The sequence below is a fragment of the Budorcas taxicolor genome, chromosome 1 (assembly GCF_023091745.1).
Source record: "Budorcas taxicolor isolate Tak-1 chromosome 1, Takin1.1, whole genome shotgun sequence".
Taxonomy (NCBI): domain Eukaryota; kingdom Metazoa; phylum Chordata; class Mammalia; order Artiodactyla; family Bovidae; genus Budorcas; species Budorcas taxicolor.
Genome location: NC_068910.1, coordinates 4,374,271 through 4,390,244, shown reverse-complemented (window position 1 = coordinate 4,390,244; position 15,974 = coordinate 4,374,271). Strand labels below are relative to the sequence as shown.

General features: G+C 43.2%; 2 protein-coding genes across 3 annotated transcripts in view; one reads left to right on the top strand and one right to left on the bottom strand.

The window, feature by feature from the left end:
• IFT122 (intraflagellar transport 122) overlaps positions 1–2,692 on the bottom strand; it is a 65,783-nt gene extending 63,091 nt beyond the window's left edge. The window contains exon 1 of the mRNA XM_052636854.1: positions 2,591–2,692. Coding sequence (XP_052492814.1) covers positions 2,591–2,631 — 41 coding nt within the window. The 5' untranslated portion in view covers positions 2,632–2,692. The remainder of the gene's footprint in view (positions 1–2,590) is intronic.
• A 188-nt stretch (positions 2,693–2,880) lies between these two features.
• On the top strand, positions 2,881–12,016 carry MBD4 (methyl-CpG binding domain 4, DNA glycosylase). Of its 2 annotated transcripts, none has more exons than XM_052640824.1 (8): positions 2,881–3,158; positions 4,647–4,877; positions 5,288–6,090; positions 8,478–8,552; positions 8,630–8,764; positions 9,791–9,940; positions 10,418–10,521; positions 11,763–12,016. In XM_052640824.1, the coding sequence occupies exons 1-8, from the start codon at positions 3,070–3,072 to the stop codon at positions 11,838–11,840; spliced, it is 1,665 nt and encodes a 554-aa protein (XP_052496784.1). In that variant the 5' UTR covers positions 2,881–3,069; the 3' UTR covers positions 11,841–12,016. The 2 variants fall into 2 exon arrangements, with proteins under 2 accessions (XP_052496784.1, XP_052496793.1); XM_052640833.1 differs by having other exon boundaries at positions 2,881–3,162; positions 4,651–4,877.
• The last annotated feature ends 3,958 nt before the right edge of the window (positions 12,017–15,974 follow it).

The window sequence follows — 15,974 nt, the reverse complement described above, 5'->3', positions numbered from 1 at the left end:
TTTTAAGTCAACTTTTTTACTCTCCTCTTTCACTTTCATCAAGAGGCTCTTTAGTTCTTCTTCACTTTCTGCCATAAGGATGGTGTCATCTACATATCTGAGGTTATTGATATTTCTCCCAGCAATCTTGATTCCAGATTGTGTTTCATCCAGCCTGGCATTTTGCATGATGTACTCTGCATATAAATTAAATAAGCAGGGTGACAATATACAGCCTTGACGTACTCCTTTCCCAATTTGGAACCAGTCTGTTGTTCCATGTCCAGTTCTAACTATTGCTTCTAGACCTACATCCAGATTCTCAGGAGGCAGGTCAGGTGGTCTGATATTCCCATCTCTTGAAGAATTTTCCATAGTTTGTTGTGATCCACACAGTCCAAGGCCTTGGCATAGTCAATAAAGCAAAAGTTTTTCTGGAACTCTCATGGAATGCTCATGTTTTTCTGGAACTCTCTTGCTTTTACAATGATCCAATAAATCTTGGCAATTTGATCTCTGGTTCCTCTGCCTTTTCTAAATCCAGCTTGAACATCTGGAAGTTCACGGTTCACGTACTGTTGAAGCCTGACTTGGAGAACTTCAAGCATTACTTTGCTGGCATGTGAGATGAGTGCAATTGTCGGGTATTTTGAGCATTCTTTGGCATTGCCTTTCTTGGGGACTGGAATGAAAACTGACCTCTTCCAGTCCTGTGGTCACCGCTGAGTCTTCCAAATTTGCTGGCATATGGAGTGCAGTACTTTCACAGCATCATCTTTTAGGATTTGAACTAGCTCAACTGGAATTCCATCACCTCCACTAGCTTTGTTCGTAGTGATGCTTTCTAAGGCCCATTAGACTTCACATTCTAGGATGTCTGGCTCTAGATGAGTGATCACACCATTGTGGTTATCTGGGTCATGAAGATCTTTTTTGTTTACTTCTTCTGTATATTCTTGCCACCTCTTCTTAATATCTTCTGCTTCTATTAGGTCCATACCATTTCTGTCCTTTATTGTGCCCATCTTTGCATGAAATGTTCCCTTGGTATCTCTAATTTTCTCGAAGAGATCTCTAGTCTTTCCCATTCTATTGTTTTCCTCTATTTCTTTGCATTGATCACTGAGGAAAGCTTTCTTATCTCTCTGTGCTATTTTTTGGAACACTGCATTCAAATGGGTATATCTTTCCTTTTCTCCTTTGCCTTTAGCTTCTCTTCTTTTCTCAGCTATTTGTAAGGCCTCCTCAGACAACCATTCTGCCTTTTTGCATTTCTTTTTCTTGGGGATGGTCTTGATCACTGCCTCTTGTACAATGTCACGAACCTTCATCCATTGTTCTTCAGCCACTCTATCAGATCTAATCCCGTGAATCTCTTTGTCACCTCCACTGTATAACAGTAAGGGATTTGACTTAGGTCATACCTGAATGGTCTAGTGGTTTTTCCCTACTTTCTTCAATTTTAGTCTTAATTTGGCAATAAGGAGTTCATGATCTGAGTCACAGTCAGCTTCCGGTCTTGTTTTTGCTGACTATATAGAGCCTCTACATCTTTGGTCACAAAGAATATAATCAATCTGATTTTGGTATTGACCATCTGGTGATGTCCATGTGTAGAGTCTTCTCTTGTGTTGTTGGAAGAGGGAGTTTGTTATAACCAGTGCATTCTCTTGGCAAAACTCTGTTATCCTTTGACCTGCTTCGTTTTGTACTCCAAGGCCAAATTTGCCTGTTACTCCAGGTATCTCTTGACTTCCTACTTTTGCATTCCAGTCCCCTGTAAGGATATCTGTTTTGGGTATTAGTTCTAGAAGGTCTTGTAGGTCTTCATAGAACCACTCAATGATGGTTTAGGTGATAAAATAATGAATTTAGGTGATAAAAATCGAACAGAACATTAAACAATATTGACTCACAACGTGAGACAGTCATTCTCTTTCGAGACTCTTGCAAACCTTCTCACAAGACACAGGACAGTCTTGGTTTGATGCTATTCATCTCAAGCACCTCTCCGACCACACTTGCTAAATCTCCAGCTTTAAAGACAGTACCCTTGAGGCTCAAAGGTTCCCTAGCAACAGTATCTAGGTACAACTTCTTAACCTCCTTTTGTTTCTCCCTGCCTTAAATCCTACAGTTATCTTACATTTACAGCGATTGCTACCGGTTTTCATATACGGAGTAATAAGGGTTCCCTGTAGAATGTAAAATCATATTTAAAGAAAAATAAGTCAATTTTGAGAAAAAACAAACAAGACTATAGGCAACACGTGGATGTGGCAAAAAGTTGTCAAGTTGGGAAAACACCGAGGAGCCCAGGATGGATTTTTGAGTAAGGCAACAAGATCAGATTGTGAGGACGTGTAAAGCCGCCTCCAAAGACCGCTACCTCATACGTGGTACATCCCCTCGCTCCCACTCCAGGCCTCAGTTTCTTCATCTGCAAAGGGGTGGGAGGGCGACCTTGGAGTCGCCTAGACCCGGGACTCAGTGCCCTCAGCCCAGGCCGCAGGCCCGTTGCCGTTGGCAACCACCGGGATACACGCCAAGGCACCCGCCATCCCTGCTGGCCCTCGGCCTCCCGCTCCTCCCGGACAGCCCCGCTCCTCACCACTGTTCGACTTTATCTCTCCACGTCAACACGGCCCTCATCGCGGCTTCCCTGAAGCCTCGGGCCCCTCCTCCCCGCCTCAGCAACAGGCCTCACTCAGCCAGCCACTTTGTCTACCTGCGTTACCCCTGGCAACGCACATGCGCAGTGAGCTGCGCGCGCGACAGCGTTTCGAGTGCGCATGTCTTAAAGGGCTGGAACGGTGGAATCGGAACCTAGAGGCGTCCGCGATTGGTCGGAACGGTGCGTCTTCCTTGACGAAGGATTTGATTGGCTGAGCCGTGGAAATGGCTGCGGTCGAGGGGGCGGCCGGAAAGCTGCTGAGGAATCGGACAGACTTTCACTGCACTCCTCTGTTGATTCCAGGCTAGCGCTCCGAACTGAAGAAAATTTCACCTCTTACTCCGCTGCACACCCAGAGCGACGCCCCCTCTCGGCCTGTTGCTGCCGCCGGAGCCCACTTGAGGGGCACGTCTGGGATGGAGAGTCCGAGCCTGGGGGACTGCGGAGCTGCCCCCTCGGTCGTCGACCGTGAGCGCCTAGTCGCAGACCGGCTGTGTGACCTCCGGCAAGTCATTGTCCCCTTTCGGGCCTCAGCTTCACCAGCTGTATAACGAGTGTTGGTTGTGGGGGTGGGAAGTAGAAGGTGGGTGGGCCTTTCTCAGCTAGGGTGGATGGAGCCTTGGAGGCCGCCAGGGTTAATTCCTGCAAGCAGAGGCTGGACGAGGTTGCTGGGAGGTTTTCTGGTGCAAGGAGATGACTGCCTGGGAGTCAGTCATCTGACTGGAGGATCATCAGTCATCTTGGAGGATCTGAGAAAGACTTTGGAGGAGATGTCGTGTTAAGCAGCCAGCAGCGCCCGAGAAATGGGTGCTGTGAGAAAGTAACACAGGAAGCTGCTGTCATTGAGTCCTTGTGTATGCGCGGGATGGGGCTAAGATGACTTACGTACTCCCCCTTCAAAAAAAAAAATGTAATCTTCAGAACTACCTTAAAACAGGTATCATCTCCTTTTTACAGGTGGATAAACAGACTTTGAGAGGTTGAGTAAGTTGCTCTTGGATCACACAGATAGTAAATGAAAGAGCTGGGATTTGACTACATTCGGTTGATTTTAAAGTTTGTGCTGTTTTCACCAGAACTCAGTTTCCTTATCACCAAAGCTGTGAAGGGTAAAATTTGTCAAGATCCACCCCGAATCCCGCAAATTATTTAACCCCTAATTGCATCAGAAGACCTTGATTCTAATTCTAGTTAATCACTGATTCATGCTTAGTTTCCCTGTTTGTAGAAAGGAAGTTGGTTAGACAGACTCTCTAGACATTCATCCAACTTTGAAAATGTATGATTGAGTGATTAGGATACCCAACAGTAGTACAGGGACAGAAGTATTAGACCAAGATTTAAGTATACGTGGGTTCTGGAATCATTTCTGCAAGTAACAATCTTCCTGTCACTCAGTTTTATCAATAAAATGAGAGGAATCCTTATCCTACCTACCTTCACAAGGTTATCAGATCAAGAATGAATGAGAATTTGAAAATTCTATATCAGAAGTTCTTTACCTTTTTGAGGGCTACAACTTCTGATGAAAGTAATAGATACTTTCCCACCACCCCCAAAATGCGCATATATTACAATTTTTACCTCACTTATTTGGGGGGGAGGGTGAAAGAAGTATCTCAATAACTCCTTTAAGCGTTTCTGTGTATTCCCAGGTTAAAAACTTAGCTCTTTGTTCATATGTTTCATTTTATGCCGGGTATCACCAGAAACCTCTATAACGGTGCTATTCAATGATTAACAAAAAAAATTTTTTTCTAGCAAATTGCTTGAGTTTTTCATTGTGCAGAGATTTCAAGCCCTTTTTAACCCCTATTGGAGGACGGGAAGGTGTTGAAAAATAGGAAGATACTCTCATAGCATGACTGATCCATACTGACTCTAACCTCTCCCATAGTCCATGTAGTTCCTTCTCTGTCACTGGCTGAAACTGAATAAGCAGAATCAAATTAATTTTAAATGAGCTAATCACTTGGACTTCGGTTTTTTTCAGGGAGGAAGATGTTGCTCTGGGGTCAGAAACAGTGGGAGAGGATGAAAAGCAAATGGTGATGAAAAGCAGCAGTGAATGTAATCTCCCGCTACAAGAGCCTATTGCTTCTGCTCAGTCTGGCAGGAACGCAATGACAGAGTGCCGAAAGTCTGTACCGTGTGGATGGGAAAGAGTTGTGAAGCAAAGGGTATCTGGGAAAACAGCAGGCAAATACGACGTATATTTCATCAGGTGAGCATGCAGAGTCGTAAAGACAGTACAGCCAAATAATTTTGTCCAGACAGATGGTAGGAAAGCATAGCAGAAATTTTGACTTTTTTCTGTCTTAACCATAAAACCATCATGGATTCTGTTCCTTCATTGTCACTGCTTAGTTATATCAGGTGAGCTGGGGACAAATACTTAACATTTTCTCTGACTGCGAATGGCTACTGGGAAGACTGGTTGAGTTATATTTGTAAAATTGTGTTATCAAAAAGGAAGCTATTTAAAAGCACCATTTTAGCAGTTTTTTATTTTAAATAGCAATGTCCATGGCAAAATTTGGAGGTTATTAATAAAACATCTGAAACGTGACGCAGTTCTTTTTAAAAGTCACTTTTATTTACTAGCAGTAAGTGTCCTTTAATATCATTTTCTAGCCCACAGGGACAGAAGTTCAGATCCAGAGTTTCACTTGTTAATTATCTTCACCAAAGTGGAGAGACTTCTCTTAAGCCAGAAGACTTTGATTTCAGTGTACGTCCCGAAGGGAGCATCAAGTCAGGATGTAAAGGCCGAAACACAGCAGCTCTGACATTCCAACTGCAACACCAAAGTAACAGTTCAAACCGGAACCTCAGGACACGGAGCAGGTGGAAAAAAGATGTGTTTCCCCTGCCAAGTGCTTGTTTGGAATTGCAGGTTAGCGGAGAACTACCTAACTTGAAAGAAGATGAGGGTGTTCATGATATTGCCTCCAGAAAGGTTAGAAAGTCCAAAAGAAAGGTGACTGTTTTGAAAGAGATTCAAAATAAGAAAACAAAAATAGGGTGCCGCAAGGGTCTTCCCGATCCTGTCCAAAGTGATAGAGCATCTCAGAGTGAACCTGTTGCACAGGAAAGTCACCTTGAGGGAACTTGCTGCATCTCTGATGCCAGAGCCCGCGACCAGGCCCTTGGTGTGACCACTGAAGAGGAGAGGCTTGGTAAAAAAAAATCGTCATGTTTGGGACCAGACGTTGAACGGATCCCTTCTGGCATCGTAAGCAAATTATGTTCGGCCAAAGAAGCGGAACCCAACAATCAGTGTGAGGACACCTTTTTAGAATCTGAGGAAACAAGAACCAAAGTAGAAGCTGCAGAGAGGAAGGAGTATTTGCATATGGACATTTCAGAAGGTGGCTCTGAAACAGACGACAGCTCACAAACAGAGAAAAACCCTACATCTGCGAAAGTATCTCAAGGTATTCAGTGCGCTTAAGTGCTGTTAAAGGCGCGATGAGTTTGCACTGCCTCCCTGTAGCCAGTTAGGATGTGGGAACAGAATGAAGTTCTTGAGCCCTGTTATCAGATACATCCTACCAGTTGGTCCTAGTGCTTGTCTAACTGATGTTTAAGCCCTTTGGCATGGCAGAGAAGGAATCGGCGGGCTGCCACTCTGATGCCCCCAGCAGAGGATAATTGTGCCACAGACAGTTGCTACCGTGGCTCCCGGTCCAACACCTGGGACTCTATCAGCAGTGCTCTCCCTTCTTCCCTTTTGTCCAGTAATCTTATAACTTTAGAGCGGGAAAAAAAGGCTGCCCTTGTGAGGTTTGAGGAAGACTCCTTTTATATGTAAACTGTTTGAGATTAGGCAGTATCTTCTCTTTGCACCCTTGTTACTTATTACCTTTATGTGACTTCCAGTTTAATTTTGCATTTTATTTTCTGTTGGAATGCTACTCTAAAATGCTTAAGAGCTCTAAATAATTCAAAACTAATCACATAGTTCATCTATTATTTGTAATACACTCTTAATACAGAGTTCAGGGCTTAGAAGTTTTGCCTTTATGATACTTCAGTGAATAGGAGATGAAAAGGAGACCTTTGAGCAGCCTCTGTTAGTTATTCATTATGCCATTATGATATAATGAATAACTCCTTTAAAGAAGAATAGTAATTTTACTTCAAGTCCTATGGGGAGACAGCGTGGACAGACCCGTAGAGCAGGTGGTTAGACTTGGTTCCCTCTCTTGGTCCCCCTCATGGTTTTATTATGTCTTTGCTGTGCCTGGAGTTTCTCTGCCTTAAATGGAAGATGACCACATACACCTAGGAACTGCATAAAAATTCTTCAGATCTGTCCTTTAAAGACCTTGAGCTTCCTAAAGTCTTGAAGTTTATGTAGATTTATTGCTAGGCCAATGAGCAAATAAAATACTGAAAACATCCTTTAGTGACTAAAATAGAAGTATTCTATTCATCGCATGCATAAAGTCTACTCTTAACATGAGATGATACGGTTACTATAGGTAATAATAGGTGTCTGATGGAGTAGTAAAGACTTGCCCATTGTCTTAGTTATAAACTGCCAAGTGAACTGAACTTAGTCTCCTATTAATAAGAAGGCTTAGACAGCATATACTTATAGGAATCCGCAGAAGAAATTAGCAAGTAGGTAGTAAGAGCAGTTTCTGTTGTTCTAATTCTTTTTACTTTCCACTGGGCTTTGTGTATTCAAACTAGAATAGCAAAAAACCCCAGACTGATTACCTAGAGACGTGGATACGTATCCCAATCTATGGTCAGTCTCACTGTTGTTCGGATAGTTGCTTAATTTCTAAGCCTTAAGAGTTCAATTGTAAAATAACAAGCGGTAACCCTCACTAGTCCTGTTTTTCCCATCATGAGTGTTGTAAAATGGGAAGTGAAAAAGATGGCTTCATACTAGACAAACACAAGGTATTATTAACTGACATGCAAATTTAGAGGGTATGGCTCTAGCGAGTATTAAATGTGATGATTTTAGAAACTTGAGAGGCCTAATAATGGTGGTTAAAGAGTCTTTGTTAAATTGAACATCCCAGTAGATGTGGCCTCTGGTGTTGTAAGGTCCAAATCTTTGGGTTTTTCTGCAGGTTTTGTTTTACCTGTATCCTTTCTTGCTGTTTTTCTGATAAAAGTATTCACTGCAGAATATTTGAAAAATACAGAAAATTACAAGAAAAGTTAACAACAACCATTGTATCATTTTGGTTTATTTCCTTCTAATCAGTATCATATTTTTTCTTTTTTTTTTAAATTGGGATCATGTGTTGAGTATTGCTTTTTTCACTTAAAAATTAATGACATGGGAAAAAATTCATGATCCAGTCTTAAAATATTTTAATGACCACATTGTACAAATGTCATAATTTAAAATATTCAATATTATTTCCAGTTTCTGAAAATAGTGAACTCTGAACATAAAGAGAACTAGTAGAGTGGTTAAAGGCATGGACTCAGGGGCCAGGTTGCCTGGATTAGAATTTTAGCTCTAACCACTAATTAAATAGAACAAAGAAGTATAGCTAATAAGAAAGAAAAAAAAAGGATTGCAGCTCTGACACTTACTAGCTGTGTGACTCTGGGCAAGTTACCTAGCTTCTCTGTTCCTCAATTTCCCCATCTTCAAAGTAGAGATAAAATAGTACCTGCCTAGCTCCTAGGTTATTAGTAGGGTTAAATTGGTTAATTTTTGTGAAGCTTAGAGTAGCACCTGGGGCATTCTAAACACTTTTTAGTAGTAGTGGACTGTTATTTGCAGTCCTGAATATTTCTGTAGACTGAACCATGGATTCTATAAACAATGTTCACACTTCCTTTTCAGAAGACACCGTCCCACGAACACAAATAGAAAAAAGGAAAACAAGCCTGTATTTTTCCAGCAAATACAACAAAGAAGGTATGCCTTTTCCCATCAGAAAGCCAGACTTTAAATCTGCGTCAGGTGTTCAGCTCTGATACAGTGTGTCTGTTTAGCTCTTAGCCCCCCACGACGCAAGGCCTTTAAGAAGTGGACACCTCCGCGGTCACCTTTTAATCTCGTCCAGGAAACTCTTTTTCATGATCCGTGGAAGCTCCTCATTGCAACTATATTTCTCAATCGGACCTCAGGTTTGGGATTCTTTTCATCTTTGTCTTGGTAGAGACTCTGTGTTGAGGAGAATTGTTTAGGAGGCCTGGCCTCAGGTTTGATTTTGACCTCGGTTCAGTCGCTCAGTCGTGTCCGACGCTTTGACCTCAGGTGAGGCCTTCTTTTAATCTTCAAATTTTTCACCTGTGAGGAAGTTAGACTAGATAACCTCTAGCAGCTTTTTTTTTTTTAATAATTAAACATTCATTTTTAATTAATGGATAATTGCTTTCCAGTACTATATCTGTGTCTCTATTACCAGCCTTTTTTTGCATTAAGGAGCAAATTGTCATTTATTTTCTGCTTCCAAATTATGTTTGGTCATCAGTGAAAATCAGTTACTTGACATTCCTCATGTCTCTGTCATGTAGAAATGCAGTTCTTTTTCACTGAATGCTTTCTTTAATGTCATTGGCATCTTTGTGTTCTGTACGCTTTTACACCAGTTATCTGATGATCTGATAATTTAAACACTGACATCATGCAAGGCCAGATTTCAGCGTAATCTGGACAACTAACCAAATAGGTTAATGATGTTAGGTTTTGACCCTGAAAATGGTTGCTGTTTATTTAGGTAATGTCTTCTTGTGCACGCTAGATCACTTAGTCGTGTCCGACTCTTTGCAACCCCATAAACAGTAGCCTGCCAGGCTCCTCTGCCCATGGGATTCTCCAGGCAAGAATATTGGAGTTGGTTGTCATTCGCTTCTCCAGGGGATCTTCCCAACCCAGGGGTCGAACCCAGGTGTCCCACATTGCAGGCAGATTCTTTACCATCTGAGTCACCAGGGCAAGTTTCATATAGAGAGTTTTTTGTTTTTTGTTTTCATTCTTTCTTTCTTGTTAAACCATCGATTAGAAGATGTTGGTTTCCCAGATGGCTCAGTGGAGATGCAAGAAACACTTTTCACTTCAGTTTCATTTGAGATTTGTAGACAAGGAAGTACCTGCACCTGAAATCAACCCATCCAGAGGCATGTAATCGCATCCTTATTTTTACTTCCCAGGCAAAATGGCCATCCCTGTGCTCTGGCAGTTTCTGGAGAAGTACCCTTCTGCTGAGGCTGCAAGGACCGCAGACTGGAGAGATGTTTCAGAACTTCTTAAACCTCTTGGTCTCTACGATCTTCGAGCGAAAACCATTATCAAGTTCTCTGGTAACTTTACCCATACACCCAAAAGAGAAAACATAAAAATGTGCCTATTTAAGAGAGAGCTGCACCTTAAATTTTAGTGTCCTCAATTGCGACATTAATAGAGATCTTTCAGCCCAAGCTCCAAAGGCATTTGAAAATCGTTCACTTGCCCCAAACCACGGTATCTCACTGACCCAGGAGATAAATCTTTGCCCAGCACTGGGTCAGGCTGTGTGAGCAGGATTAGGGGAAGAAGGCAGTGAAGCAGAAAGTCCAGCTGACCTCTGGGATGTTACCTCTGTCCACTTAGCCAAGCTCAAGACAATAAGAGAGTTCGTGATAACACGAGCGGAGCCAACAGGACTTGTGCTGCAGGAATTCAGAAGGAAGCAGTCACCACTGAGGCTATTAGGAGACATGCTTTCCCGTCCCTTTCTCCTTTTTAGGGAAAGGATTTTTCTAGAGGCTGACCTGATGTGTGGGGTGTTGTATTCTCAGATGAATATCTGACAAAACAGTGGAGGTACCCGATCGAGCTTCACGGGATTGGCAAATACGGCAATGACTCGTACCGAATTTTTTGCGTCAATGAGTGGAAGCAGGTAAGGCCCAGCTCCAGCGCATTCTGTCTCTGGGGCAAAATAAGTTAACCGTGGTGGTTCAGACGATTTCTTGGACCTAACTCGCTATTACGATCACAACCAGTTTCACTCCAAGCTGGAGGGGTAGTGGAGGCTTGGGGTTTATTGATGGCAGGAGAGGGTCTAGAGGTTTTCCCGAGTTGATGAAGACTCCCTGGCCTCTGAGTGACCCCATCGGCGTGCCTCTGCTGGGCCTGTTCCTGTCGTTCCCATTCACATACCGTCTCTAGGCCCGATGTGGTTTTCCTCATGTCGTAGCCGTACTCACCTTCACAAGCCCACCCCTGGAGAGCAGGCAGGTGTGGGATTAGGTGGTCTCAGTTTGTATAGTCGGTGGTTCCTTCATCAGCTGCCCATTCTGTCGAGCATGCCCAGCCTGCAGGCATCCGGGAGGCATCCTGGCCACTGGTAGGCACTGCCTCAGAGCCTGGCACACTGCCCCCTCAGTCTGTGACTTGCCCTGAAGCATTTAGCTGCTCAGTCTAGCCAAACCCAACCCTGCCTCACCAGGTATTGTGACCTGAGCAGGTTGTTTAAAACTCTCAGGGTCTATAACCTCCTTCTGGAAAAATAGCCTATTGATATTTGACTCACGTTGTCACCGCCTCACACACTGAGTCCTGGGGAAGATCAGTTCCAAACTGGAAAGTATCTTGTAAACTGTGAAGGATTCCTTTGATGTAAGGTGTAATTCTAAACATTCGTGAATCCCGTTAGGTTACAGATTATTGTAATTTGTCAGGTATAGTATCATAAGGTACTGTTCTCCCACCTTTTTTTATTTTTTTAAATAATTTTAATTTATTTTACTTATTGTTGGCTGCACTGGGTCTTCACTGCCTTGTGTGGTCTTTCTCTGGTTGCGGTGAATGGGTGCTAGTCTTCATTGGGGTATATGGGCTTCTCGTTCCACCGACCTCTCTTGTTGCGGTGCCTTCTCTTGTTACATAGCACAGGCTCTAGGGTGCCTGGACATCAGTAGTTGTGATGCGTGGGTTTAGTTGCTCTGCATGTGGGATCTTCCCAGACCAGGGATCAAACCTATGTCCCCTTCATTGGTAGGTAGATTCTTATCCACTGTGCCACCAGGGAAAATACACCCCCACCACCACCACCACTATATCTTTAAAAAGCCAATTTAAGAAATGCATTTCTGACAAACTTACATAAGGCACCTGTCTCCTGTGCTGTATTTCTTCCAGGTACACCCTGAAGACCATAAGTTAAATAAATATCATGACTGGCTTTGGGAAAACCATGAGAAATTAAGTCTATCTTAAAAACTCTTTGAAGTTTTCAGACTTGTGTTTTATACATCGCTTTGCATTTCGATTCTTCAGAGCTCCGTTAAGCACAACCACCTTTCCAGGTGTATAGATTTTAATCAGCCCAACGACTGCCAACCTACTGTTTTCTTAATGTGTGTGCCACTGGTAGATCTTTGCTACGGAATGTGCTGGACCATGTTTTAAGAGTTTTTTGATTTAAGAAAAAATAAATTGTTATTTGACAACAGTCCTAAAAATGTAAATGTATATGACTTTCCAATAATGAAATGTGATTTGAAGTTGGGAAAAAACTCTTCCTAGTTACTGACAATATAAAGCAAATTTCTGTCAACCCTGTTTGAGGGAAGATTAGACTTTCTGCTCTCTTTCTGTAGAAAATGATACCATTGCTGTTTAGTTGCTAAGTTGTGTCCAACTCTGTGCAACCCTGTCTGACTGTAGGTCACCAGGCTCCTCTGTCCATGGAGATTCTCCAGGCAGGAACACTGCAGTGGGTTGCCATTTCCTCCCTTTAGGGGATCTTCCTGACCGAGGGAGTGAACCTGCGTCTCCTGCATTGCTAGGTGGATTCTCTACCACTGAGCCACTAGGGAAGCCCTATCAATAAAAATATTTTTATTAAAAAACACCTGTGAGGGTGATCTGGCCGTGTCATCTGTCACCCCATTGACTGCCGGGGTTGATTTGACTGGTTGATTGGCTAGGCGAGCTGCATATTCAGCTGAAGAGGACAACCTTCCCCAATTGAGGAGGACCATTCTTTGATCAAGGATATATGAGTACCTGCACTTCCCTGCTAGGACCTCCAAACAAGCTCTCAAGGTCCATTTGTAGGAAAACATAGTATATTCAAGCTTCCAAGACTCCAGACTCATCTAAAAAAAAAAAAACGCTAACCACCAAGGAAAAGTAAGATTATTTTGTCATCGTGCGTGTGTGTGTGTGTTTATAGGCCCTTTCCTTCTATTTGTTTTTTTCACTGTACCAGGTCTTAGTTGCAGTATGAAGGATCTAGTTGCCCAACCAGGAATTGAACCCAGGCTCCCTTCATTGGGAGCACAGTCTTAGCCACCGGGGAAGTCCCTGTCGTGTTCTTAAGGACTCTCTGTTGACTTTTAGGAATTGGAGATTTGACCCCGGCATCCATTTGATAACCTAGTGTGAATACCTGCCTGCAGTTATGTTTCCAAGTATTGCCTTCTGACTCATGCGTTCACTGTGATCCCCATGTGAAAACTCAAGCATTTACCCATCTCATCTTCCAGCTGGAGGACAGGACCTTTTTAGTTTTATGCCATTTTTAATACAGGCATTATCATGGTATAACCCAAATACTAAAACATTTACTTTAGAAGGAATTCATAAATGAAAATCTAAGTTATCAAGCCTCAGTTGTCAATCATTTTAAGATGAGAGGGTAACAGGCAGGGAGGCCAGGGGTTTCCAAACAGGAAATAGGCTGCAAGTGTCAGACATTTTTTTCTCTCTCAAGTGGCAGGAGGAAACAAGTGTTAAGATTATTTCTCCTTCTCTATATGAATTTAAAAAGAGGTTTATCTTAAAATTATGTGTTGCCATCATGACACCTGGTTCCACCTGAACTTAGCTTTTCTGAAATGCATTTTGCTTGAGCTAACCAGTGCATTTTTCTTATGGAAATATTTGTCTTAAGCTATGTTAATATACTATGTATTTACCCTAGATTCCACCTAAAGGCTCAGAACCAACTTGACAAACCAGTATGTTATACATTGTTCTCCTGATCTATGTGAATGAAACTGTATTTGCTTGGAAATCTGCCTTTCTTCAAGATTCATGTCAGTGGTTTTATGGCCTGAGATGACTCACCTGGTGCCAATGTTATCTCAAAATACATGTTGTGGGTGAGGGGCCTGGTGCCATACTCTGAGTCTGAGACATTCCCTTTCTCTAATTAGCAAACTGCTAGTAGCTATATAACATCCAGCTAAAGACTAGCAGGGGGGCACTCTTTCTGCCCCCTTCTGATGTCTATGTCAGAAGCTTTCTCTATCTCTTTTGTAGTTTAATAAACCTTTATTACACAAAAGCTCTGAGTGATCAAGCCTCGTCACTGGCCCCAGATTGAATTCTCCAGAGGCCAAGAATCCCGGCATCTTAACGTGGTTCAGCAACAACCTTCTAAAGGCATAATTTGCAAATTAAGCTGATTGAATAAATGAAAAATATATTGTTGGAAAACTGCTTTTGTTGTAGGGTAGAGCGTGAGCAGAACAAGGAGACGCTGCTGCAGAGTACTGGTTTCCACTTCAGTGAATGAGTTCCATTTTTTAGAGAAGGATGGATTTTGAACAGAGCTGGAAAACTGGCCACACACCCGCCCACAAGGCAAGCATCCGCTTCATAACCTCCCATCACATTTTTATGTAACAGACACCAGAGTAATTTACCAAGTGCGAAAGTCTGTGCTGGCTCTTTGGGGACCTTCACAGGACAGAGAAAGGTATAAATAATAATGAAAAAACAGAAGGGTTAAGGTGTGGGGACAAGATACCCAACACTGGTGAAGAGTCGAGAGAGTCCCCTACAACCCTGGCCACAGCTGAGGTCAGAGGGTAGGGCAGGCAAAAGTTGGGTTTCAGCAGTGGCGGGGCCCAGGTCCCATCCCAGCATCTCCATCAGGATTGTGGGCCTGTGGACATCACAGGGAAGCTCTGCATCAGGACCCCAGGCTATATCAAGCCCTGCCTTTTCCCTTTTCCTGCAGATGACCTGGTCTCTGTACCTGTTCCCTCTTCTCTTTAGAATGGGTCAGTTATGATTATTAAGTCAATATATGAAATAGTTTACATGGAGTCTGGCTTATATGGGCATTAATGTGGCCCATAGGGGTGGTCCAAGAGAAGACCTCAGATTGTTGAGAGGGTTACGAAACTAATGCATTTTAGGGACTTCCCTGTCAGTCCAGCGGCTAAGACTCCACCCTCCCATTGCAGGGGCCCAGGTTCGATTCCTGGTCAGGTCACTAGATTCCACACGCCACAGTGAAGTTCCAGCACAGCCAAATAAAACAGTTTAAAAAATAATAATGCATTTCAGTAAGGATGATATTTTATACAGAGTAAGCCCTCAAGTGTTTGGGTTTTTTCTAACTTTTTATTGAAACAAAATTTGCCCCCCCAAAATTGATTTAACCTTTTTTAAAGGGCACAATTCAGTGGTTTTTAGTACATTCATAATGTGCAACAGTCATCACTAACTCCAGGATATTTTCATCTCCCGAGCAAGAAACCCCTTACCTGTTCATTTTAGTCCCTGCAAAGAGTCGGACATGACTGAGCGACTTCACGTAGTTTCTTTATATTTTTAGTTGCTCAAGGAGACATTTGTCCTGGTGTAAGCACTGCAGCCAAGGGTCCCAAGTGTCAGCCTGTCACAGCAGCATGTGTCAGTACTTCCTTTTTAATGGCTAATATTCCATTGTGTGAATAAGACCACCTTTTGCCTGTCCAGTGGACAGGTCACATTTTGGATTGGCCAAAAAGTTCCTTCGGGCTTCTTCAGCTCATGGAAAATTCCAAGCGACCTTTTGGCCAACCCAATGTTTCTCAGGTTCTATCATTCCAAAGCATGGCATCGTGTATTTCGGGGACCAAGCATACAAAAAACACTGCCTCTATTCGTGCAGGATTCACTAGGGGTCTACCTGGAGGAGGGAGGGCGTGTTCTAAACGCCCTCTAAACGGGAGACCTGCTGAAGTCCCTACGGTTTAGGGGGAAACCAGGGATTTATTACTCCAGATTGAGGGGCCACGGGCCAATCTAAGAAATCCAATGGGGTTTTGTTTGTTTGTTTGCGGAGCCAGAGGCTCTGCACCATTTGCTCCCGGCCCCTCCCAGGACCCTTGCAGGGAGCCAGGCTGTCTCTCCTGATCTCCAGGTCTGGCGAGTCTTCTCCGGGCGGGCCTCCTGCCACGTGGTGGAGCCCAGCCAATCAGCGCGGGGCGTCCGTAGTCCTGGCAACAGTTGTGTCCAAGCTCCGCAGGTCTCGCGTCTCTTGCAAACTTGGTTATTACTGCTTTTCAGATACCCCATATTCCCGCGCAAGCACACACACACACACACACACATTCACACACACACACA